Source organism: Meriones unguiculatus, chromosome 11 (genome assembly GCF_030254825.1).
Source record: "Meriones unguiculatus strain TT.TT164.6M chromosome 11, Bangor_MerUng_6.1, whole genome shotgun sequence".
Lineage (NCBI taxonomy): Eukaryota > Metazoa > Chordata > Mammalia > Rodentia > Muridae > Meriones > Meriones unguiculatus.
The window spans coordinates 72,985,240-73,011,754 of NC_083359.1; the positions used below are offsets into that span (position 1 = coordinate 72,985,240).

At 39.3% G+C, this 26,515-nt stretch overlaps 2 protein-coding genes across 9 annotated transcripts in view; one reads left to right on the forward strand and one right to left on the reverse strand.

Annotated features, from left to right (window-relative positions):
- The window catches only part of Swt1 (SWT1 RNA endoribonuclease homolog), a 64,355-nt gene extending 48,680 nt beyond the window's left edge, over positions 1-15,675 (reverse strand). For 3 of the 5 annotated variants that reach the window (XM_060364436.1, XM_060364434.1, XM_060364438.1), the window contains exons 1-4: positions 15,536-15,675; positions 11,027-11,125; positions 6,502-6,579; positions 1,043-1,101 (exon numbers count right to left, since the gene is read on the reverse strand). In XM_060364436.1, the coding sequence (XP_060220419.1) occupies positions 1,043-1,101; positions 6,502-6,579; positions 11,027-11,080 (191 nt within the window). In that variant the 5' untranslated portion in view covers positions 11,081-11,125; positions 15,536-15,675. Of the gene's footprint in view, positions 1-1,042; positions 1,102-4,583; positions 4,674-6,501; positions 6,580-11,026; positions 11,126-14,269; positions 14,433-15,535 lie in introns of all 5 variants that reach the window. The other 2 variants (XM_060364439.1, XM_060364435.1) reach the window with 2 other exon arrangements.
- A 96-nt stretch (positions 15,676-15,771) lies between these two features.
- The window catches only part of Trmt1l (tRNA methyltransferase 1 like), a 28,478-nt gene continuing 17,734 nt past the window's right edge, over positions 15,772-26,515 (forward strand). For 2 of the 4 annotated variants that reach the window (XM_021640019.2, XM_021640020.2), the window contains exons 1-4: positions 15,772-16,334; positions 20,040-20,150; positions 21,883-21,996; positions 24,655-24,719. In XM_021640019.2, coding sequence (XP_021495694.1) covers positions 16,109-16,334; positions 20,040-20,150; positions 21,883-21,996; positions 24,655-24,719 — 516 coding nt within the window. In that variant the 5' untranslated portion in view covers positions 15,772-16,108. Of the gene's footprint in view, positions 16,335-20,039; positions 20,151-21,882; positions 21,997-24,421; positions 24,534-24,654; positions 24,720-26,515 lie in introns of all 4 variants that reach the window. The other 2 variants (XM_060364441.1, XM_060364440.1) reach the window with 2 other exon arrangements.

A 26,515-nucleotide genomic window follows, 5' to 3' on the forward strand; every position in this document is an offset into this window, starting at 1 on the left:
TACTCACATAGAGGGCTTGAGTTTCATTCCCAGCACCCAAACTAGGTAGCTCATAATTGTATGCTTTTTATATTTATGCCGATTATTAACAAGAAATTTCCTAACTATAAAATTCTTTGAAACGCTTATCCAAAGAATGAAAAAAAAATTGAAAAAAAAAAAACAAAAACAAACAAACCTAATTTCCTTGTCTCCACCATCATTCTTCATATTTTTAGTTGTAATCACGATGGTAAATTAACACAATTTTGGAGCCATACCTATAATTTGGTAAATTACATATTTTCTCACAGGTACTATATAATCTATACATAATTTCTAAATTAGATTCAACAAGCTCTTTACTCATACATATAATAAAGTTATATACCTTATAACTCTGTATAAAAACCAAGTCCCAAGAGTTAACAACAATCTATACTGTATCTGAGTACATTATAAAACAGTTTTGGTGGATTTTTATTTCACTCAACTCTTTCTTAAACTTCTGGTAATCTACCAGAAATATTTGCATGCAAACAGTACTCATCAAAGTAAATAAAGTGTTTTCCAAATTTAAATATTTAGTCTTGGGCCAGCAAGGTGGCTCAGTGGGTGAGTGTACCTCCCACCACCAAGACTAACAACTTGAGTTCAATGCCTGGAATTCCCCAGTGGAAAAAAAAACCAACTCCTGCAAGTTGTTCTTTGACCTCCACATACCAAGAACACATACATGCTCCCAACATAAAATGACTACAAAGTAATTAAATAAATATTTAGTCCTGATGTTTATCATGGTGATTTCAAGATTTAACCTAGGCTACATGGCAAGCTCCAGGACAGCCTGATCTACATACATAGCTACACTTTGTCCCTAAATCCCAAGGGTGGGGATATAGCCCAATAATAAGAGTGATTGCCTAGCACACACAAGACACTGGGGGTTCAATCCCCAGTAATAATAGTAATTAAAAAATTGTTTTTAGTCTCACTAATTCTGAGCCAAAACTGTATAAAGATGTCAAGAAAAAAAAAAAAAAAAGAGAGAGAGAGAATTTACCTTTTCAGACCTTGTTTTCTCTCTGTATTATAATATAGAATGTCTGTATCATCTGGCTTCTGAAATTAAAAAAAAACAGAAAATATAATTGTGTACTGTTTTTACAGTTACAGGGAAGAATAAGAAACATCTGTGTTCATAAAAATGTGTCTACCATAAAAATTCACTTAATCTTTCTAATCATCTTGGGACAGATATTATCACATTTATTACTGAGAAAGCACCCAAGCTTACAGAGTTTGAGATCATTCTGATCATCACAGTGGAAGTTAGTGGAAGTCATGATCTAAAACATGTCTGTCTAACTCAATTACACCATCTTATCTAGGTAATCAGAGGACCCAGATACAAAAAGATAAAGATATAAAGGACATGTACAAATATCTTAATTATTTTTAATTTTTTTTTACAACTTATTCATTTTATATCCCAACTGAGGTCCTCTCCCTCAACTCCTCCCAGTCCCAACCTCCCTTTCTTCCCCCCCCAACCTCTTCCCCTAATCCACTGAAAGAGGGTGTTCTCCTCTGCCATCTGCCCATAGCTTATCACGTCTGCTCAGGACTACCTGAATCCTCTTCCTCTGTGGCCTGGCAAGACCACATCACCAGGGGCAAGTGATCAAAAAACAGGTAACCAGGGGCTGGAGAGAGAGCTCAGTGGTTAAGAGCGCTGACTGCTTGTTCTTCCAGAGGACCCAGGTTCAATTCCCAGCACCCACATGGCAGTTCACAACTGTCTGTAACCCCTATTCCAGGGGTTCAACACCTTCACATAGACACGCGCAGTCAAAAACACCAATGTACATTAAATAAATTAGAGCAGGCAACAGAGTTCAGGCCAGAGGCAGCCCCTGCTCCCCTCACTTAGGAACCCACATAAAGACTGAGCTTCCTAAGGGCTGTATCTGAGCAGTAGGTCTAGGTCCTCTCCATGCATGGTTCTTGGTTGGTGCATCAGTCTCTGCAGGACTCCCTGGGCTCAGGTTTTTTAGTTTTGTTGGTCTCCTTGTGGGGCTCCTGTCCTTCTATCTCCCCCTGCCCCTTCTTCCATAAGACTCCCTGTGCTCTGCCCAAAGTTTGGCTGTGAGTCTCATAAATAGCCTAATTAAAAGGATATAACTAAATGTCAAAGTAGAGTAACAGTCAGTATATGCTAAGAGTTCAAAACATCCACCATCAAAAGATGGAAGATACTCGTGGGAAAAGATTAGCAGAAGATATGAGAAAGGCGAAAAACAGTAAATGATATGAATTCAGCAGGAAAAAAAAAAAGATTAATTAGCCCCACTGGAGGGAGAGGAAGTCTGTCAAGAAACAAAGGACAGGTGATAAATTACTTAGTTAAGAATGGACCAAATTTAATTTAGCAGAGGACAAATAAGAACGCTGGGGCTGGCAGTGTGCACACACAGCATGTGTAAGGCCTTGGGTTTGATCCCCAGCACTAAGACTGATATAAAAACAATAAACTGAAGCAAACTTAATCACAACCATGTGCCACATATTTTTCAGTAACAGACCACACATGTAACAGTACTCCATGATGAAACTGGAAAAGAATGCATAGCTGCAAAGTCATGAGAAAAGCAGAACACAACTCCCAAGAAAATGCTAAGTGAAGGATACTGCAGAAGCCTTTGAAGACCTCAATATGCTACAAAAAACCTTTAAAACAGCCCACAATACCAAAGGTTTCCATTACTGGAGAACGTTCATGCTGCAAGCAATGAAAAAATTATAGAAAAATACAGAAAGAAAATTTCTATCACAAGCCCTCTAACTGTACATTAAAACTTTGCTATGTCTAAGTGTACTGAGTGTTCCAAGCCAATTACTTGAAAGAGTAAAACAGAAAGACTAATTCATCCAAGAATTCAAGGCCAGCCTCAGAAATATAGTAAGAGTCAATCTCTTGAGGGGAAAAAGAAAAAACAAACAAACAAACAAACAACAACAACAACAGAACACTTTTAAATCCTTAAAAAAAGCGCAGGAGAGATGACTCAGAGATTAAGAGCACTCGTTATTCTTCCAAAGGTTCTGAGTTCAATTCCCAGCAACCACATGGTATCTAATAACCATCGATAATGAGATCTGGTGCCCTCTTCTGGCATGCAAGCACACACGCAGGCAGAACACTGTACATAATATATTTTAAAAACTTTCATCAACCCCTTCTTCCATAAGACTCCCTGCAGTCTGCCCAAAGCTTGGCTATGAGTCTCAGTATCTGCTTCAATATCCTGCAGGGTAGAGTCTTTCAGAAGCCCTCTGTGGTAGGCTTCTGTCCTGTTCCCTGTTTTCTCCCTCTTCCGATGTCTATCCTGTTTTCCCTACTGAATGAGGATTAAGCATATTACCCATGGACCTCCATCTTGCTTAGCTTCTTTTTTTTTTAATTAATTAATTAATTTATTTATTTATTTATTACATATGCAGTGTTCTGCCTGCATGTGTGCCTACACACCAGAAGAGGGCACCAGATCTCATTATAGGTGGTTGTGAGCCCCCCATGTGGTTGCTGGGAATTGAACTCAGGACCTCTGGAAGAGCAGCCAGTGCTCTTAACCTCTGCACCATTTCTCCAGCCCTTGCTTAGCTTCTTTAGGTGTACAGATTTTAGTATGTTTATCCTATATTATATGTCTAATATCCACGTATAAGTGAGCATACACCATGTGTGTCTTTCTGCTTCTGGGGTACCTCACACAGAATGATCTTTTTTTAGTTCCCACCATTTGCCTGCAAATTTCATGATTTCCTTGTTTTTAATTGCTGAGTAGTACTCCATTGTGTAAATGTAAGCTCCACAAGAAGAACAACAGAACCAAAAAAATCTGGGCACAGAGGTCTTTTCTGAGACTGATACTCCAACCAAAAACCATGCCTGTTTGGCATGATCTATGATTCTTTAGATTATGCAAAGAAGAATGAGCCTAAGCACAGACTTGCAAGACATGGCCTTTATGAAAAGAAAAAGACCTCCCGTAAACGAAAGGAACGCAAGAACAGAATGAAGAAGGTCAGGGGGACTGCGAAGGCCAACGTTGGTGCCGGCAAAAAGCCAAAGGAGTAGATCTTTTTGCGGTGACTTGATCTGCTGTGATGTGCACATTTCTGAGAGGACAAATAAACTGAAAAGCTTCTGTGTCAAAAAAAAAAAAAAAAAAAAAAAACCATGCCTGGAGATAATCTAAAACCCCTCCACAGATGTAGCCCATGGCAGCTCAATCTCCAAGTGCGGAGTGGGGAGGCAGCCTTACCAGGACACAGAGGAAGACAATGGAGCCAGTCCTGATAAAACCTGATAGGCTAGGGTCAGATGGAAGGGGAGGAGGACCTCCCCTATCAGTTGACTGGGGGAGGGGCAAGGGAGAAGAGGGAGGGAAAGTGGGATTGGGCCAGGGATGAGGGAGGGGGCTATAGCTGGGATACAAAATAAATAAGCTGTAATTAATAAAAATAAATAAATAAAAATAAAAATAAAAAGGGAAAAAAGACTTAAGAAAAATAATTTCATTGAGTTATGGTATCTAAACACTTAAGAGTTTTCTCTTCTGGGTTGAAGCTAGTTTAACACAGTGTACTGAACTAGTAGAGCCTACTGAGATTTCTCCCTCCTTCTTGTCCTAAGAATGCCACTCAGGATTAAAAATGAACAGAAAAAGCACAAAATAAAGCCTGACTTAATCATTATAAACTGACATTCTCATTCAAAAATGAGCTCTGAGAACCCTAAGAGACACAAACTTTAATAAGAAGGAAGACTCAATCAAGAGGAGGATTCAAGGAGAAGCCAGAAGCCTTGTGCGCTTCTGAAGTGGAGGTGAGCTGAGTACAGTCAGATAAAAATGCTGTGAGACAGCACTGCCACAGTGGGATTCAGTCCATTAGACAAAACCCCATATCTCATTTTCAATGGATCAAAAGGCTGAAGACAATGTTGTCTGAAGTACCTTCTATTTTACCAAAGAGGTGAGTCTTAAATAAATTCTTGCCTCCATAAAGGTTAAGCTCTAATGAAAAAAATATATAAATATTCTAATATGTTTAGCATGTCAGATGATACTACAGATGAAATAAAATAGAAAAAAGGTGAAGAGCTGTTAAGTAGAAAGATTAAAAAAAATTCCACTGATAAGCTGACAACTGAATGAGGAGACCTTAGTGAAGAAACAAGGGCTAGAAATGTAGCTCAGTGGACTGCTTGCCTAGCACGCATAGGCCCTGTGTGCAATCTCTAGCACCACATACACTAGGCACAATGGTCCACACTTGTAACCCAAACATGGTAAAGTAATGGTAAAGTGTGTCTGTAGAGTAGATGGCCTTCCCAGTCCCAGAAGGGGCTTTTAACATGGAAAACCTCAAAAAACTACAGAAAAGAGAAGTGACATAATCTGACATACTGTAATAGGACCAAATCGGCCACTATGTTATAAATATACCATGAGGTAGCAAAGGAAGAGACAGGGAGAAGAATTTAGAAACCAGAGAAATAACTAAGGAAAAGAAGTTCTTTGCTTAGATCACAATAACAGCAAGAAAGGAAGTAGTGAGACTCTGAAGATGTCAAAAAGAGAAAACTGACAGAAACTGATTACAGTCTGGCTGCAGGTTCAGGCTAACTACCAAGTTTTGTCCTAAGCCAAAAGAATGGACTGCAGTTTACTAAATTAGAAAAACTGAGCTTGGTTACTTGAAAGGTTAACAAAATGAATAAGAAAACTGGAAGCAGTGGCACACTCCTTTAATTTCAGCACTTCAGAAGCTACTACAGCCTAGTCTACATGGTGAGATCCAGGCCAGCCAGGGCTACATAGAGAGATATCCTGTCTCAAAAAAAAAAAAAAAAAAAAAAAGGGAAAGAAAGGAAGAAAGGAAGGAAGGGAGGGTGGGAGCAGAGGAAGGGAGGAAGAAAAAAAGAAGAAATGATTCAGAGCTGTGTGTAGTGCTGCAGACCTGTAACCCTGGCTCTTAGGACGACTAAGACAGTCTAAGGTATGCTACAGTAACAATGCCTTGAAGATCCTGCTTCAAGAAAAAAACAAATACATATGGAGGAACCAGCACAATAAATCTGAGAAACAGTCACCAAGAGATAAGGAAAACTACCAAAGTGAAGTATCTCAGAAGTCAAGTCTGGAAAGTGTCTCAAAGAAAGGGCACAATCAACTATAGCAAACACAGCTCGGATGTCAAGGCAGACTGCTCTCTTAGTTAACTGATCGAGTCAGCAACACAAGAACAATCACCAGCTTGAAGAAAGCACATCCAGAGGAGTAATGGCAAGAAAGCTATGCGCTAAGCCTCAATTTCTTATCTGTGATTTAAATAATACACCACCACCTCACAGATCTACAATAATTTTTTATATCACACTACAAAATTAAGGTGCTTTGTTTTCATTACACAATTTTTTAAAAAAAGGTTAAGTCAGCAAATTAAAATTCTTACTTTATCAAAAGTTGAAGCGGTGGTCCGTTTTTTCTGATATACTTTCCCACAGGATTCTTTGGTAGTCATCTTGAAAAACTAAAAATACATTCAAAGAACATTTTTTTTAACCACAATAAAAAGTATATCACAAGCCACTCTTCATTTAAAGTTTTACAAAATAATTTTCATTTTCTTGCCACATCCAGTACAGCAAAAACTAAAACTTGGAGTTCTTAGGAAAGAACAATGACCTCAGAGACTCACAGGGACTCTGAGTTTCCTTCACTAAGCAAAGAGAAGTTAATTTTACAGGGAGTATCCTGCTATCTAGAGCTGTAGAGACACTAAGGGCTCAGGGATTCCAAAAGACATACTTCCCCCCCCAAAAAAAAAAAAAACCACACATAAGGGAATTTTCCTTCTGGCTATCAGATTGCCCTACAGTTTTCCAAAGACACCTGAAACTCCAAGGGAAGGATTATCTGAATCACAAACTGCCCTTGAATCTAGGTTCTCCATTGATCGAAGCTTGAAAAGCCCTCTGCAAAACAACAATTTCTAATTATCCTCAAGATACAGTTCTCTCACTGTTTCTCAATACTTAGTTACATTCTCTTGCCTAAAGATCTGCTTCTTCAGCTTCATCAGTCAACTTTTCAGGAATGGTCCTCAAGACACTCTGCCTTCACCCTTAAGCATCCGATCACCATTTCTGGCTGCCTAAAAGACTGTTTATTTTGCCCTGGAAACACCTGGAAACAGATTAATTCTTCATTTCTCAGCAAACTGTCACTCACTATATGATACTTCAAAGAAACTGCATATATATGCATATATATATATATATATATATATATATATATATATGAAGCCCCAGTTTCATCTTATGTAAAACAGGGACAGCTTATCCTAGAACATTTTTTTTAAGGAGCCAAAGAGCACAACAGATACAAAAACTACTTTGAGGCTGGTGAGATGGTTCAGTTGGTTGTGTTCTGGAGATGGACTTAAAGGTGCTTCTCGTCATGTTAAAAACATCTGTTTAATGTGTATATCTGACCCAAAGCCATAGCCTTTACTATAGTATTCTTAATATCTGCCATTTCTGGGGTAGACTTTGACACAAGAATATCTTAAACCTATTCCTTCTAGTTACTTTATAAAGAAAAATCCAAGCATCCAGGGTTTAGCACTAAAGCCAGTAAGGTATTTCTGCCTAACTTTCCAGTGTAAACATGAAGATGGGGGCTAAAAGTAGATGCTGAGTGTATGAAAACTGGCCAAGCTCCATTTGTGGCTGATTACCAACAGCTCTGCCCACAGAAGAAATGTTACCGTGGACACACTTAAGTTGTTTATAAAGGTTATAAAACAGCTAACTGATACTCATTTAGTGGGATGCAGTTTTATCTGTTACTCTCAAAATGTTATATTCGATTTACTGATGTTACTTTTCTGAGTTGTTTTTTTTTAATATATTTCCTTTTGTGTGCAAAAAAAAAAATTCATATGAGTTTCAGGATGTGACCTGGCATAGCTCAAAAGGATCACAGATGAGATTTTCCCTGGTCTTTCCCATTTAATAGACAAATTTTAACTTCTGTCTCCAGTCTGAATTTGTCTCAGGAGATTTTCACCTGATTTTCACCTGTTTGACTCTGTTCCGGGATCAGCTATGGACTACAAGCTGAAATCTGGACTTCCTGAAAACTGACATGATTGCTTCCTGCCTCTTCGGGTGGATCAACTAACCAATTGGGACTGCCCCATTGCCCAGCTTTTGACTGGCATTTCAGCCTCTCTAGTCCCGATCAACTAACCGATTGGGACTGCCCCACTGCCCAGCTTTTGACTGGCATTTCAGCCTCTCTAGTCCCAGATGCAGGGTCCAATTGTCAGCACTGAAGTAGCTCCAGAAGATGGATCTCCAGCCCAAAATCCCAAATTGGCCTAGAAATACTAAATATGATTAATTTCTCCTAAGATAATTCTGAAGCAGTGTAAAGATCAATTTATGGCCCACAGGATTTGCTGAGAGAACTTGCTGAATTTTTCTTAGGCCCACTGTACCAACTGTTAAGAAGATCCTTAAAATGCTAATTAGCAGTCTTGTGTTTCCTATATGATCCAATAAACCACCACTCAGAACACATATAAACACATCCCGGGAATAAAAACATGGGCTATTAAGTTTTCACGATCGCCTTCCTATGGAAAGAAATACAACGCTCAATTGACACTTAGCAGATTCTTCTCCATACAACACATGGGTTCCAAATTCTTCTCGGAAGTGAAAATAAACTACAGAAAATTTAGTAAGACAAATCTACCTATCTGTGTAAGTACTGACTGAAAAATTAATTTACCGTTTCTAAATCTTTACAGGGTCTACTACCTTAGAGGCTGCAACACAGTTGAAAGGAGTTTTTTTTTTTCTTTTTCTTTTTTAACTATTGTAGACTGGGTCGAGATGGAAACTACTAAAGACATTAGCCGACACAGCCACTAATCTCCTTGTTTATGTTACCTTTATATTATCTGCTACAGGGAAGTAATTTTAGAAAAAATATTTGGCAGTTTCAGAACTTCTTTTTGTATTAATGTAACTTGTTTTTGTTTTGCCTATAAAAAGCAAATTGTGGACGCTGGGCTCCAGCAGGATCATGTCAGGATGGAAAGGATTTTGATGAGAGTTTTTATGTTGTCTGAAAAGCAAGGGAGAGAGCAAGAGAGCAAGAGATATTTAAAAAATAAAATAGATTATCTAAAATAAGAATGTCTGGTTAAGCCAGAAGAACGAAGCTAGGAACCTGAAGGTATATAGAATGTTGCAGAAGGTTAGTGAATGTATTATAAAAAGTCAGAGAGTTAATATGATTTGAGAAAGAACTATATTTAAAAATATGTTATAATTCATTTAAAAGGCTGGTGATTCTTCATTGCAAAATATTTTTTATGCTCTTTTACGGGGAAGAATTCTGGCTGATAGGTTTGGTGTGGCCAGAACAGTTTGTACAGTTTAAAATTGTTCTGTACTGTTATGTTATGCAGTTGGTTCTAAAATTTATTTGATCACAATGTTAGGACTTTTGGTTGTGGGAGATTATGGATGCTCCACAGTGTTTGCTGTATCATCAGCATCACCTAATGGCTATTTTTGGTACTGTCAGCTATTATCTTGGGCATCTACTTAGCTGAAATGGAAACTAATATTGCAGCAACTGGAACAACTGGGCTAAAAGCCTAGAGAGACACTAGAGAAAAAGATAATAGTTCTTTTTGGCTTACTACCCCTATATCCACCCTGAAGGGACCCCTACTCATTTTGATTTTTATCTTTGGACCTTGTATTTTCAATTGCTTGATGGCTTTCATAAAGAAATGCTTGAGAGCAATACACTAACGGTACTCAGATCCCATTGTAAAAAGGCAAATCTATAGGATACAAGGGGTCATATCTGGAAGACCCAAGATTGGGTTTTCAAATGATCATGGGAAAGGGGGAAATGAGAGACCAAAAGATTAAAAATTAGCAGCTATTATTAATTAAGGCCTGAACTAGGTGGGTGGAGAAATCTAGTAATGCCCTGAGGGGAAGAACCACCTTACTGCGTTCTTTCCCCACCCACTAGAGGTAACAGTTGCTAGGAAACTGGCCCATCTCCCTAGGGAGGGACACCAGGTCATTATGGTCTGGGGACCTTCCTATAGCCAATCAATTCAAAATGTAGCATTTTGACCAATAGATGCTTGCCAGGCAGGAATCACCCCTGCCTTGGGCATGCTGGGAGGGACCAGAATCTTAAAATCACCCAAATAACCTGAGCAAGGCTCCCACCACTTCGATGGTGGGGGGTGTGGGCCCAAGCTGCAGCTTGTAATTTACAATAAAAAGAACCTCATGTACTTACAGTGGAGTCTAGTTATTCCTGGTCTTTTGGGGTTCGTGAACTGGGCAGAACAGTAGGAGTGCCCTCTCATTTACATGCACACACTGTGACATGCATGCTCCCAGTTATACACACACAGTAAGTAACAAAAATCTTAAATTACTTTGCATAAGGCTGTATATAGTAGGACTAAATAAATACCTATCTGGTTAGCTTTTTACCAGATCTAGAGTTCCTTGAAAAGTGTGCTGCATTGGTGGACAAACTTAATAGATAGAGTATGCCTATAATCCCAGCACTTGAGAAAATACAGCAGGAGGATTGCTACAAGTCCAGACAGAGCTACATAATAAGCTCTTCAGAGTAAGATTCTACGTAAAAGAACAAAGCAAAAGTTAAGAGAAATATTCATGAATGACTGGGTGAGTGAATGAGTAAATTCATATCCTCAGTGTATCAACTTTTTTATTCTGAACTACTTCTGACTGTATCCTAAATCACAGGTTTTCTGTCCATTTCTTAACCCAGTTTTACATTTCCAGCTCTGTTTTAGACCAAAGGCAATTAACATTAGCCAGTGACCAAAAACAAAACAAAATACCCCCCCCCAAAAAAAAGACAGAAAGGAAATTGTAAGACAAGCACAGACATACCTTACGGTCGTAAACAGTCTCAAGCTTATGGGCACTGGTAGTACAGAGCAGCATCCTGTGCTAGGATATGGTGGCCAAAGACTGGAAACATCACCATATCTGTTGGGGCAGGACAACATTAAAGTGATGTTAAAAGAGCAACAGCTGGCAGTTACAATATGAACATAGCAAAGGCTACAATCCACGTCATTCCAATTACTCCTGGTCATTCACAAGCCAAATAATTAAAGTATAAAATAAGATCTCTCAGCATTTGGAAGGCAGTGGCAAGCTACACAGCAGATGCTGAGGCTCATAAGCAAACTTTGAGCAAATTACAGGGGATCTTAGGAAAGAAGAGGGAGATAGAAAGACCTGGAGGGAACAGGAGCTCCACAAGAAGAGCAACAGAGCCAAAAAATCTGGGCACAAGATTCTTTTCTGAGACTGATACTCCAACCAAGGACCATACATGGAGATAACCTAGGTCCCCTGCACAGATGGCAGCTCAGTATCCAAGTGAGTTCCCTAGTAAAGGAAACAGGGGCTATCTCTGACATGAACTCAGTGGCTGGCCCTTTGATCACCAACCTCTGGGGGAGGGGGAAGGAGCCTTACCCCACAGAGGAAGACAATGCAGGCAGTCCTGATAGGCTAGGGTCAAATGGAAGGGGAGAAGGACCTCCCCTATTAGTGGACTGAGGGAGGGGCATGGGAGAGGAAGCTGTAGGGGGCTTCAGTTGGGATACAAAGTGAATAAATTGTAATAAATAAAAAATAAAAAAGAGGAAAAACACAATTAAAAAAAAAGACTCCATCTTCTCAGATGTCTCTAGCCTATGTCAACTTGACTTAAAACCAGCAAGCACAGCATCCATGTGTTACTACATATTTTAGATCTTATGAGCATGAAATTCACATTCCTTTTATGCAAATAAACAAACTCACTGAGATGGATTGAGTGTGATTCCAGCTTCTTAAACTAGGGGTTACCACCCTATTTTGACAACATTAGAAGGTTTCTGAACAAGGACTAAAAAAACTGAAACTCATGTGTAATAAACCCTAGGTATTTCAGACTATACTCATCAGCACTCTATCCTGTGACTTCTTTGCTGCCTTGAACAGAGTATATGTACACTTTGCATTTCTCATGCCCTCATACCCACAAGACCCCCGCTAATGCAGCCTGAAATATCTTGGCTTGTATTTGTGGCTACTGTACGTCATGAACTGCAGTGTTTTTTCTGGACATGCAAAATTTTATGCTCTTATAAACATTAATAATGGCTTGATTACAGAAAACAGAATTTTAGTATCTTCCTACAGCAATTCATCAGCATGTAAGCATTCAATTACTTTATTTTTGGACTGTATTGTTTTAGAATGTTTGTGTGCAAATTGCTGTCTGAGTTGCTAACTTTAGTTTCAGAGTTTTAAAAAGTTAAATTAATTTTGGTTTGAGATTAAAAAAACTTAACAATTTTTAAAATGATTCTAGACATACTTCTGCTCATAAGCATTACATATTATGTGAAACAATGTTTTCAGCACTGATTAGATAATTCAAACTATCAATCAACTCTGAAAAGTTGAAGATGTTCTTGTAGTATCAAATATTTAATCAAGATTTAATCCTTCATATAAAAATAAGCATTTTTCATTAGCATGCAAATTTGCTTTTACTTTTAGTAAATGGTAAAATCATATATCAAAAAATTATTTTAAAATAAATTTAAAATTTATTTTCAGCAAATGTTTGATTTGTATATATTTTAGATCTCTATATCCCTGGGTCCAATAAAAACTTCTTAAGCAAAAAAGGATCAAAGGTAGAAAAATTCTAAGCAAGCCCTCTCATAGATGGTTCCCCAACAGTACTGCAGCTGGGTACTATAATACTTATATGGTGTCTTCCACAACAAACAAGACTAATCTATAAAATCAACAGGATATTACTGCATAGTGTACATTAGCTAGGATTTCTATTGCTGTAAGAAAGACCATGATCAAAGCAACTTGGGGAGGAAAAGGCTTATTTCACTAACACGTCCACAACATTGTCTATCACTGAGGGAAGTCATGTCAAGAACCCAAACCGGGCATGGATCTGAAGGCAAGATGTGATGCAGAGACTATGGAGGAATTCTGCTTACTGGCTTGCTTACCTGCTTTCCTAAACACCTCAGGACAACCTGACCAGGGCTGGCAGCATCCAGAATGGGCTGGGACCTCCCAAATCAATCACTCATTAAAAATATGCCCAACCTGCTTATCTACAGCCCAGGCTTGTGGAACCATTTTCTCAATTAAGATTCCTTCTTCTCAGGTACGTCTAGTTTTGTGTCAAGCTGAAACCAACCCCCACCCCCAAAAGTCAACCAGCATGGATGGCATGCAGTTACCTCATAAAAGACAGGTGGCTTCTGTCTTTCTATCCTAGATTACTCATTCTAGGGAAAGCCAGACACCAAGTCCTAAATGACACTTAAGTAGCCCATGGGAAGTCACATCTAGTAACCAAAACCAAGTTTCAGGCAAGTGAGTAACTTTGAAGGGGACTTTACATGACAGTGAGTAGACCTAGCAGGTAGCTTCACTGTATCCTCATTAAAGACCCAAAGCCAGATCTACACAGGAAGTTAATTTTTAATTCCTGATCTGCAAAAACATGGAAGTCCCAGGTGTTTATTGTTGCTTTAAAGTATGAAATAATAGCTGGATAGTGGTGGTGCATGCCTTTAATTCCAGCACTCTCAAGGGCAGAGGCAGGCAGATCTCTGAGTTCAAGTCCAGCCTGGTCAACAAGAGTGAGCTGAAGGACAGCAAGTACTACACAGAAAATCCGTCTCAAACAAACAAGAGATAGCTTATGCAGCAGTGCAACTGATGCTTAAGTCCACTCTCTTAAGTCTTTAAACTGAAAATTCCTTGATGCTTAGAAATTCTGAACTAAAACTGCCACTGAATCCCCATGCAAACATTTCATTTTTGTCATCTGTTTTCTAGCTGGTATTAAATGAGGTTAAAATATCGAATAGGGCTTTCAAATTAAGCATTTAATCTTAAATAAATTAAAAAAGGAAATCAAGTGCTAAGAATGTCATTTAGAGATAAGATACATTGCCTGTTATGCACACCCAAAGTCGTGGGTTTCATACTCAACACCACTACGGCTGCCAAGAGTGGAGGAGTAAGGGGTGAGGCGGGTGCTCTGGAAATTAAAACTGTCATTCCTTTTTTACATAAAAATAATTAACTTACTTTTCTTTTATGTGCACTCTGTCTGCATTCATGTCTGTGTGAAGGTGTCAGATCTCCTGGAGCTGAAGTTACAGATGGCTGTGAGCTGCCGTGTGGGTGCTGGGAATTGAAATCAAGTCCTGAAGAGCAGCCTGTGCCATCTTTCCAAGCCTCGTTAACATTTCTATAAATTGTAATCAGTGCTATCATCTCACTTTTAATTGACTGTTAAATAGTCAACTCTACATATAGGAATACTAGTCAAATAGAAGCAACGGCTTAAAAAGGCTTTATTTGTACTTCGGTATCAGACCTCTAACCTACAAACTTGTACTTAACCTTTCCTATTGAGATAAGCACATTCCAAGCCCTTAGGGCCTTTAGAATTTGCAAAAGATTAGTGGTGACAATCTGTTTACATTAAACTGGTGAAGGAAAAACACTCCAACTAGGAAGGGCAACGAGAAAGTGACCTCCCTGACGGAATTTCAAGGAGCCAAATAATCACACACCATCTCTTTTGGTTTCCCAACTGAGGAACAGACCAGTGGGCAAGGACTTAGCTTTATTATCTGGAAGTGTGAGTTTTGTACCTGAGAAACTTCGATGCTGCCCTGAAAGTTCAAGACAGTCCTAAGTGGGGCCAAAAAAAAGAAAATTCAAGTTGGCCTTTTTTTTTTTCTTTTTTTCGTCTGCTCCACTGTGCTTATTAGAAATAAAGAGGAAAAAAAAAAAAAAGTAAGGCTTCGGTGACAAACAAGTCCAGGATAAAAAATATACAAAACCTGGGGCGCAGAGGAAAGATTCCCTAGTCATATACCTTGGAGAATCTGAAATGCATCAACGCGAACGGAAGTGCAGACCTTTGTTAGCAAAAACCTAAGAACCGGTCAAAACAGCAAAAACAATCTCCTACGATCACGCCGCACTTACTCTGGTAACGTTAAGGTTGAAGCAAAATAAAAAATGAGAAGAGTGGTCGGGTCACAAGTGTGAGTAAGGCTGGGGGAGAGAGCCAGGACACTACCTCGGGGACATGACAGAAAAGTGGTTCTGCGACTCCTAAACTGCCTAGGCCCACCCCCTCGGAAGCCGCCATCCCCAGCCTCAGGTCCTGTTGGAGCAACTTGGCTGCCGGCCACACCCTCCACAGAGCGTCCACAGATTCGTCCGGCCCACACCTAAGCTCGCGGGCCCGGAGCTCGACCTGCGTCCGAATCCCTGAGACCAGGAATGAAAGGCTGCCGCCCAGCGAAGAGCCCACGCACCCCGAACACCCTAACTTACCAGGGTCCGCGGCACAGCAGCAACAGCTGCGACTCTCCGGCCCCGGCGGATGCCAAAAGCGTCTTTCCAAACCCCGCTGCACGCTGGGAAATGTAGTTCTGTGCTCGGACCCAGCCAGACGCCGAACGCTCCAGGAAATTCTAGAGTTCGCGGAGATCCCTATGTAGTTCCTCTAAGGACCGGAACTGAGCTCCGCCCAGGAGGCGCGATGGCTCCTGGGTGTTGTAGTCTTAGCTCGGTTCGGTGGCAGCCGGGGCTGCGGAGACGGAGACCGAGGAAACGGAACTCTTTCTACTCATTGGACACTGGCCCCTGCACGCTTCTGCGCAGTCCGCGGTGGCGTCGTAACGCCTCGGGGAAGGGGAAGCCGGCGAAGGCTCGAACCGCTGCCACTGGCTTTCAGTTTTTCTGCTGACAGGGTTGGGTCCCTGGCGCTTCGCCGTTTGACTGTGGCACGCGTACGGCCTTCCCTTTTGCTTCCCCGCCCTTGGATCTAGCCCTGTGGGCATTAGCGTCAATTATTCCACTCCGCTGCGAGTCCCCTCCGCGTCCCCGGGCACGGAGGCCGTAACTATGGAGAATATGGCGGAGGAGGAGCTGCTACCCCAGGAGGAGAAGGAGGCCCAGGTCAGGGTCCCGACCCCGGCCCCGGATTCGGCTCCGGTCCCAGCTCCGGCCGCAGATTCGGCTCTGGACTCGGCTCCGACGCCGGACTCGGATCCAGCCCCAGCCCTTGCCCCGGCCCCGGCTCCGGCCCTGTCCCCGTCCCTAGCCTCTGTCCCTGAGGAGGCTGAAAGCAGTAAGTGCAGACGGCCTGGTCTTTCTGCCGCAGAGAAGCAAGAAACCGTGCCTTGCTCGGGAATAAGGGAGGCCCTTCTCCGGGGTGGTTTTTAAGGTGGAAAGGCAGATTTAGGGAAATGGGGTAAGGAGGAACCAGAGCGGCAGGTAAGAGTAAAAGGAGTACAAGGACATTATGAAGGAGCTGTGAAGGCCAGGGTGATGCGGATGAAAATAAACAAGGAGATTAGTGGTTGTGTCGGCTAATGTCTTTATTAGTTTCCATCTCGACCCAATCTACAGTAGTTAAAAAAGAAAAAAAAAAAAAATCCTTTCAACTGTGTTGCAGCCTCTAAGGTAGTAGACCCTGTAAAGATTTAGAAACGGTAAACTAATTTTTCAGTCAGGACTTAGACACACAGGTAGATTTGTCTTATTAAATTTTCTGTAGAGTATTTTCGCTTCCGAGAAGAATTTGAAACCCATGTGTTGTATGGAGAGGAATCTGCTAAGTGTCAATTGAGCGTTGTATTTCTTTCCATAGGAAGGCGATCGTGAAAACTTAATAGCCCATGTTTTTATCCCCAGGATGCGTTTATATGTGTTCTGCTGGCTTATTGGATCATATAGGAAACACAAGACTGATAATTAGCATTTTAAGGATCTTCTTAACAGTTGGTACAGTGGGCCTAAGAAAAATTCAGCAAGTTCTCTCAGCAAATCCTGTGGGCCATAAATTGATCTTTACACTGCTTCAGAATTATCTTAGGAGAAATTAATCATATTTAGTATTTCTAGGCCAATTCGGAATTTGATGTTTTTAAAACAGTCATAATCTAAGAGAACTATTCTGCAGTTCTAAAACCACATTTAAGAGTAGCAGGGCTGATCACAGGAAGGACAAAATCAGCCAATAGGCTCCTCATCATTTGATATCACAGCTTTTAGTACAAAATAAGACCTTTCTTCCCCGACCCCCACCCCTTTTGTTACCTACAGTCTGATGGATAAGGAATTTTACACTGTTAAGGGAGTAGCTCCCATCCTCCTGATTATGCTTAAATCAGAAGTATGTTCAGCAGTTTGGCGAATGCATGCCTTCTTCACTTTCTTACCATTTTAATACCTTAACACTGGCATAGAAGCTCCACATGGTAGCGCACATCTGTAATCCCGGCACTCCAGAGACACTAGCAGGAGGGGTGGCAAATTAGAGGTCAACCTGAGCCACTTAAGGAGACATTGTCTCAAAAGTGTGTCTAAAGTGTTTGAGGAAGGGTGTTGGAAACTTTTGCATCTATGTGCTAAAATTTATAAATGTGAAGTTTCAAGAATGTGTGTTGTTGAAGAAACTTTAAACACACTAATCATTTAAAAATGTGTTTTTAGGTGATCTAGTTAGTCCTTTGAAGTCAGTCATAGCAGCCAGGCAAGTGGTGAGTCTGAAGTAGAGTTGAAAACTCAGGAAAAAGTAACAAGTTGTGAAAGAACCTTCTAGTATATTGGGTTCATCTATGTTAACAGCAGCTTTGCTTTCTTGATTATTAATATGTTACAAAAAACAAGTTGCCTTTTTTAAATACAAATGATATCTACCATGTTGAACCAGAAAGTGATTTCACATATACATATGGACATGAATTTTCAGACAGGTTTTTAATTTCCTTCGGTAGTGTACTGGATCATTTTAAGTTTTCTTTTTCTAATTTAGTAGGCCCTTTTATTTTTTACTGCCTAACAGAATAGTTGAGTAGGGATGTCTTTATGCAGCCTCTAGATCAGAGATCCACCTGCCTCTGCCTCCTGGGATTAAAGGTGTGTGCCACCACTGCCCAGCTTCCTGTGGGTCTTTAAAAACTGCAGAGAAAGGATAACCAAATAAAAAGAGAAAGTAAATTCAGAAAACCATTGTAGATGTTTTTTCAGGAACTTTGGTAGTGCAGAGAAAGAGACAGATGAAACTGCAATTGTTTTTTTCTAAGGATGAAGAATGCATGTGCTTTGCAGGGGAAAGGAGCATTTACAAAGTGGGGACCTGAATAAATAAGACCAGATGATGCTAACTGACTGGCAAACACTGCAAAGAGGAAGAGGTGCTGGAATAAACCTCAGGGCTCTCAATGTGTTCAATGATTTAAAGCCATAAGAATTTTAATTCAATTTTTGATGCTGCCATCTTCCTGTCTATTCTCCCAGCTTCACTCTCAATCTGCTCATTCACTCATGTGTATAATCTCTGACCCCCCCTTTTTTTTTTGTCTTTCTCATGTAAACAAGAAAAAGGCAGTAGTTGTACTTGATTCATCATTTTGGTGATGTCAGCTAAATGTCAACTGTAGGAGGTGGTACTCAGCAGGCACTAAAGACAGTTAAGTAGTTTTTAAAAACAGACATTTAGAATGTAGTAACACATTTTCTACACTAGTTCTGGAACCTAACACCATCAGACATTTCTGCTCAAAAGACAATTTTCTAAGCAAAAGCAAAGAGTGGCAAATACCATTGTATTATTACCTTCTCTTCTCTCTTGAAATAAGAGCTCCCTACACTTCTAAGCCTGGTCTGGAATTTACTGTGTAGCCCATGCTGGCTTCAAATTCATTATCCTTCTACCTCAGTCTCCCAGATGCTGGGATTACAGGTATGTGCCACTATGCTAGCTTGATTAACTTCATTTACCAGGCCTTGTTCAAAAACTTATAATGAGATAAAGTCAAAAAGAAAAAAGTATATTTAGTTTTTAGATCTGATAATAATGATCAAAAAACAATTCATTTGTACAAATTAAACTACCACATTTAAAATGCAAGGAGTTCTCTTTCATAGCTCAGACATATGTGTGCAACAGGACAACAAGCTTTTTGTTCATGAGGCTGCTTTGGATTTATAAGACTAGTCACCAAGTCTACTTAATTGAAATTCTGTTTATAATCTAAGTTATGAAGTTATGTTCATGATTTGTTAATTCTAGCAAGAATGTTCTCAGCTGCTTGTTGGAATTAACTAGTGATTTTATGGCTTCATATTACCTTTACATCTGCTACTCATTTCACTTTACCTCCTATTACAGTTTAAAAATAGCATGTTAATCTCCCATATGTAATTATAGTTCTTTGAAGATACAAAACATGGATTATAGTTCTTTAGCTGTTTTATACAGGGTAGAATTTTTTTTTTGACATGGTCTCATTCAAATCATTTACTCCCTCCAAAACCTGAAGCCATGTAAATAAATGTAAATGTGTATGTTTATATAATATATATTTTATGTATATGTCCCATGCTGGCTTTGAATATACTTTTTAGTTGAAGATAACTCTAAACTTCCTGTCCTCCTGTCTGTACCTCTGTGCTGAGGTTACAGTTATGCACCACTGTGCCCCATTTATGTGGTACTGAGGATCAGGCTCAGCGCTTTCTGGATGCTGGGCAAGTATTCTGCCAACTGAGCCACACCTGCAGCCCCAAGGGAGAAACATTTTCCATGGAATTGCCTTGGCTAAATAAAATTTTAAAGCTGAATTGTGCACGGTAGAGTTTTTCTAACATTCTGCATTCTGAGTTGTGCTTGCCATTGTCTAAATTGAGCTTTTAGCATTCCCCATGGGCAATAGCAGTCCCCTAGACTCTATACTATAGAAAACAAAAGCATAAACTTCTGTATGGTGTGAATAACTAAGGGGGAAATTGCAAAGACAATCTTCTAACTCTTAAAATTTCTTTTCAGAGAGACACATCTCAATTCAGAGGCGGCTTGCTGACCTGGAGAAGTTAGCTCTGGTGACTGAAGGAGATGTTGATTCTGCCAGTTCATTGAACTCAGATAATCTGGATTCAGGTATCTCCATGTTTGGGGCCATACACTTAATTTCTATTTTGTTCCTTTTGTTTTTGATTTCTTGAGACAAAATCTCATATTTTTGTTGTCGTTGTTCTGCTTTTTTCTTTTTTTCTCTTTATTTTGAGACATTCATTTTTTTTAATGGATCACCATTTTTCAGCTCATGAAAACTATTAATAAATTTATTCTCGTTGACTAGAACAGTAGTAAAATCTCTTTGAGGAAATTACAGTTTCATGTTTAAGTACTGTGTTTCTATAAGGTGGTAATTGAATTAGCAATAAGTTTTGGACATTCCACAACAGTGTTTTAAATAACATAGCAGGGACTGGAGAGGTGGCTCAGTGCTGGCTGAGCTCTGGCTGCTCTTCCAGAGGACCTGGATTCAATTCCCAGCACCCACAGCCATTTATAACTCCAGTTTCAGGTAATTCAATGCCCTCTTCTGGCCACTATACGTACCAGGCATGTCCACAATACATAGACATACATGCAGGCAAAACACATAAATAACACTTAAAATAAAATAAATAACATAGCAGTTAAAATCCCCTGGTGTAAAAGGGAAGCAGCATAGTTGATACAAAAGTTCTGAAGTGTTGTCAGTGCTCCACTCTCCTGCCTCTGCTCCGCTATTCTCTTTCTTTCTTTAATTATTTTATTTATTTGGTGAAAAGAGCTTTCCATATCATGCATATGGAAGTCAGAGGGCAATATGTGGAAGCCAGTTTTTTCCTTCCATGTGAGTTCCAGAGATCAGACTGAGGCCATCTCAGCCACTATATTCTAGGGGCTTAGTTTTCATGTTTATTTAAAATAGGCAATACATATACAAACATTAATTATACTTATTCATGCATTGTTCTATATGTGAAAGATATTTGCTAAATTTAAAATATCATTAGTGATTTACTACTTGTATATGTTTTATTGCTTTAAGCTTAAATTTGGGACTTTAATTCTTTACCTGCTTATTGGTGGGAGCTGGGCATTGAACACAGGTTGTCAGACTTGGCAACGAGTAAATGCTTCTAGCACTAAGACATCTTGCCAGCCTGAGATTTTCATTCTTGGACACTGTTTATCAGAATTGTTATTTGAAGTGTACTATATTACGATGTTAATGACCTCTTTTGATGCTCCATATAGTCTTTTTCGGGAATACTTCATAAATAATGGAATATACAGATTATATATAAATATAGTAATATAAATGTATAAATGTAGTGAAACAGTCAAATTCACGATATGATGGTTTTACCAGGTCCCTTGTCTTGGAATAGCAATTATTACATTCTGTCTTCTATTTTTCTTACCCAATGTTTTGGCTGTCATTACTGCTGCCAGAATAATAGGGAAGTACCATAGCAGGTGCTCAGGCATCTCTGTCCCAACTCTACCCTTCTAGAAATGCCATACATATTTCTGGTTTTCCATTCTAAGGTGCTGAGTGGTGGTCTCTGTGGCAAAAGTTCAGCTGAAGGAAATATCACTTTTTGAACTTTACTGTTCCTGCTGGCAACAACCATCATCAGCTAGCCACAGATAGCAGAGTTTCAAGGCTGAAAAATAGTCATTTATATGCTGCAGTTCTCATGAAGGACATCCACGATCAGAAATGTTTTCTTCTTACAGTTAAGAAAGTCTATCTATGGGGAGTTTCCCTGTTACTTTGTAGCTGATTCCAGGCATTAATAGCTGATAGTCTGTGTTTTTTCTACTTTTTTAGAAAACAGTAAAACTTGCCCACTGTGCCCTAAAGAAAAGTTCAGAGCTTATAGTAGTCATAAGCTTCGTCGACACCTTCAGAATTTACACTGGAAAATCTCAGTTGAATTTGAAGGTTAGTATTTTTCTGCTTGCTTAGAGTAATTTACATGAAATTTGACATTTGTTAAATTGGAATTTTACTGTAAACATCAAGTATTTTCACTTTATATTATGATGAATGTCTCCACTCTTAATGTATTTGATAAAAGACAGTATACAGTCCTGTAGGCAGTAAACACATGACATTTAATTTAGTAGACATTTATTAGCCATCTGTGACTGTGGCTTATTGGGTAACTCTGACCTAGGAGTCCCTGCTGCTCATTAAACAATATTCTGCTAAGCTTCTTTTCCTCTTGTAGAACAGCTACTGTTTGACCTATAATTTTAAAGAGAAAGTAATTGCAGAAAAGCAAGAAAATTTTTTAAAATGGTATTTATTTTAGAGAAAAGTAATTTTTATAGTTGAAAATTTCAGGATATTGATAGAAATAAATAAATATTCAGAAATCACAGGCTTTACTGTAGATAAAAGGAAAATATTAAAAATACACTAAGTATAATGAAAGTTTCACGTTAAGAAACTAGATTCTGAGGCCGGGAAGTGTCATAGTTTTTGGGGGGAAATGGCATCATCTTTTACATTTAAATTGCATATATTTTTTATGTGTCATATCAGTAAAATAATCAATAGACAAGAGTAGAAATACAACCATAGATAGATATGTGAGGATATACTTTGTGACAAAAACTTGGAATTAAAGGGAATATTAACTACGTTGTGGTATATACGTAGCAAATGCAGCCACTGAAAAGAATACGTTCTATATATTGTAGCAAACGTTACAGTTGAGTTGTTAGAGTTGAGTTGTTTATGTTTTTTGTTTTGTTTTTGTTTGTTTGGGGTTTGTTTGGTTGGTTGGTTTGGTTTTGGTTTCTCCAGACAATTGAACATGTGGACCAGTCAGCATCCTCTCACTGAGGTAACAGTTGCTGAGGATGGAAGAGACGTTTCTTCAGTAGCTTAGCCACTAGTAAAATGCCTATGCTTCTGACACAAACCCTCACCTACACTCTTATAATTAATGAAATTCACTGGATCATAATTTTTTTTAAAGACATGAAGGTAGAGGGGATCTAGTTGGGAACAGGAAGGGGTCAGCAGGAGTGAAATGGGATCAAGATATGATAGGTTTTTTTTGTCATAGTTTGTTCTAAAGTAACTGGCATATTTTAAAGGGATATAATGCAGAAGAAACAAGACATGTGAGATAAGCCACAAATGCTTGGCTTTGAAACTTGAGTAACTAGAAAAATGGAGTTGCCCCTTATTGAGCCAATGGCAGCTGCAATCAGAGAAAATCTGGGAAGCAGGCCAGGACCTTAGCTTTATAAAGTTGAGATGCATCAAAGTGGAGACATCCAGTGTCCTAGAAGGCTATATGAATGTGAAACTTAAGGGAGTACTTGGGGCTAGACATATACATTTGGGAGATGTCAGAATACAGGTAGTATTTAAAAAAAGCCATGAGATTTGATGCAGGTATGCGAATCAATAGAAAAAAGCCAGCGGGAGCTGAGTTCTTGGGCACTTTAGCAATTGGGGGAAATGATGCAAAGCATTAGAATAGAGGAGACATAAGTAACAGACTGAGTGAGGAAAGTTATAAGTCATGTCGTAAGCAAAATAAAACTAAAAGATCTGGTTCAAGAAAGTTCATAGAGACTGAGATATAGCTCAGTAGTAAAGTAATTCCTTACCATGTAGAAAGTTCAAGAACTTATCCCTAGAATTACCCAAAAAAAGAAAGAATGAACTGAAGAAAGGAATACTGGTTTGTTGTAAGACAGGCTCTCAAATTGCCCAGGCTGACTATAAGTAGCTCTAAAGCTGAGAATGACACCGTTCTGCCTCTACCTCCCGAGGGCTGGGTTTTCAGGCACGCTTCACAGTACCCAGTATCTTGACAGATGAGTTTTCAGATGACCAATAACCAATTTAAATTCCTTATTGGGCATTTGAATTAGGGGTCTTGATGTCGAGAATAACTTAGTTACTAACACTATAATTTGACATTCCTTCCCATAAAACCATTGAACCCATGAAAGAAGTTTAGAGTTTCTAGAGGAAAACTACATAGCCACCATCCAAGCCAGAAAAATATCTGTGTTTTAGGACATAGAAAAAAATGTAAAGATCAATATCCAAAACTAAGAATAATAAATTCAAAAATAAACATTTTCTAAAAGGTAGGAGGAAAAACAAGATTATCTGGTATGGTCATGAAGAACTATGAAGCAAAGATGATGAAGTTTAAGGAGCTAAATGCCTAAGAACAAACCATCTTAACAGAACTAGAAATTGAACATAAGCCTCTGTTTGTTTATATTGATATATCTGCTTATCTCGTTTATAAAATAATGCTCTTCAAGTAATTATGTTACAAATAGAAGAATAATCCTAATTATTCTTTTTTTTTTTTTTCTTTTTGAGACAGGGTCTCATTACCCAGCCCTGGCTGACCTGGAGCTCACTATGTAGATCAGGCTGGCCTCAAACTCACAGAAATTCACCTACCTGCCTCTGCTTCCTGAATGCTGGGATTAAAGGCATGTGCCAGCATACCTGGTGATCCTAATTATTTTTAGAAAATTAAAAACATATTTATAATTTTCAGTGTCCGTAGGATGTTTAATGAGTAATAACACAGCGAGCTCTTTTTCTTTCTAGGCTACAGGATGTGCATCTGTCACTTAGCTTGTCGACCAGTAAAACCAACCATTGTTGGAGAACAGGTAAGCAGAGGGTAGATTCTTATTTTAAGTTGGTTGACTGTAAAGAAAGCACAAGTTTTATTTGCTTTAAAATTACCTTTGCCAAAGGTCAAGGGTCTATTCTAGATTTAAAATTAAAATACTCATGTGCAGCAGTATGGTTTTTATTTTGGGGACAGAATCCTTTATAGCTCACACTTGACATCATATTCACTGTGTAGCTGGGGCTGACCTTGAACTCCTGATCCTCCCATCCTTACTTCCTGAGTACTGCAATGACAGACATGTGCCATCACTTCCAGTTATACAGTTGTGGTGACTGAGCCCAAGGCTTTGTGCATACTCCAGTACTCTACCAACTGAGCTACATCCTTAGCCTGTCCTGGTTTACTTTAAAATCCTTAGCTCAGTGCTTTCAGGTGATTATGAAGGATTAATATAAAATGTACAGAAAAAAATATTGTTGCTCTTCTTCTTTTTCATTTTATTTTCTGTGTATTGGTGTTTGCCTGCCTGTATGTCTGTGTACCACTTCCATGCCCAGTGCCCATTGAGGTTTGAAGAGGGCATCAGATCCCCTCGAAATGGAATCACAGATGGTTGGAAGATACCATGTGGGTGATAGGAATCAAACCTGAGTTCTGTAGCTAGTGGCTTTAACTGCTAAGCCACCTTGCCAGCCCTCATTTTATAGTTCTTTATTTCAGTTAGATGTATTATTTTTATGCTCAAAATGAAAATTATCCATTAATTAAGAACATTTTAAAAAGATAATTTTTTGCTTTGGTAATAAATTTTGATGAAGAACCTTCTGATATCTGAGCTAGTAAATACCTTCATTTTTCAATTTCATGTTGTCCTTCCCACTGTTGTTATTTTTAAAGCTTAACTTTAACACTCAAGAACCAGATGGGTTTTTTTAGTTTGACTTTTGGTTTTTGAGATGGTGTCTCAATATGGAGCCCAGCCTGGCCTTGAACATGCTCTGTAGCCCAGGATGAAGTGCGTATGTTTACTGTTAAAATCAGTCTGACTGACAGGGAATACAGCGTATAAAATTGCTTTAGTGATGCTACCCAGAAAGCAGTTTGTTAAAGTCTGTGTGTGTGTGTGTGTGTGTGTGTGTGTGTGTGTGTGTGTGTTCGTGTGTGTGTGTGTGTGTGTTCGCGTGTTCGCGTGTTCGCGTGTTCGCGTGTGTGCTCGCTCACGCACACTGTATGTATGTTTCTGTGTCTGCATGTATGTGTAGAGGCCAGAGTTTGACATTTTTTGAGATGGAGTCTCTTACTGAGCCTGGAGCTAAATGATTCAGCCCGGCTGGACAGCCATTTATCGCTAAGTCTCTGTCTCTACCTCTCCAGTACTGGGGTTCTAGTAACACACCAGCAGAGCTGGCTTTTCATGTAGGTGCCAGGGATCCAGGCTCAGTTCCTCATTCTTGCACAGCCAGAAGTCTACACAGAGATCCATTCGCCTGCCTCTGCCTCCCTGAATGCTGGGATTAAAGGCATACGCCATCATGCCCAGCTGTGTCGTGGCATATCTTGAAACTGAGTGTTAGTAAAGTAGTTGTATCAAGAAGTCTACAAATGCTTCAGCTCAGGTCTTATTCTCTAAGAAAGCCAGCTAAAATTAGCAGCAACAGCACTGTTAGCATCATCCCAGTAGAGTTGTAGCTTATATAAATAACAGCGTATTGGTTTACTGATTAGAATTAATGGAAAAACTAGAAAAGCTAATTTGTGGCCTGCTGTAACAAAGCGTAGCACTGACGAAGTTATCCTTTCAAAGTTACATCAAGAAATAAACACCATCTT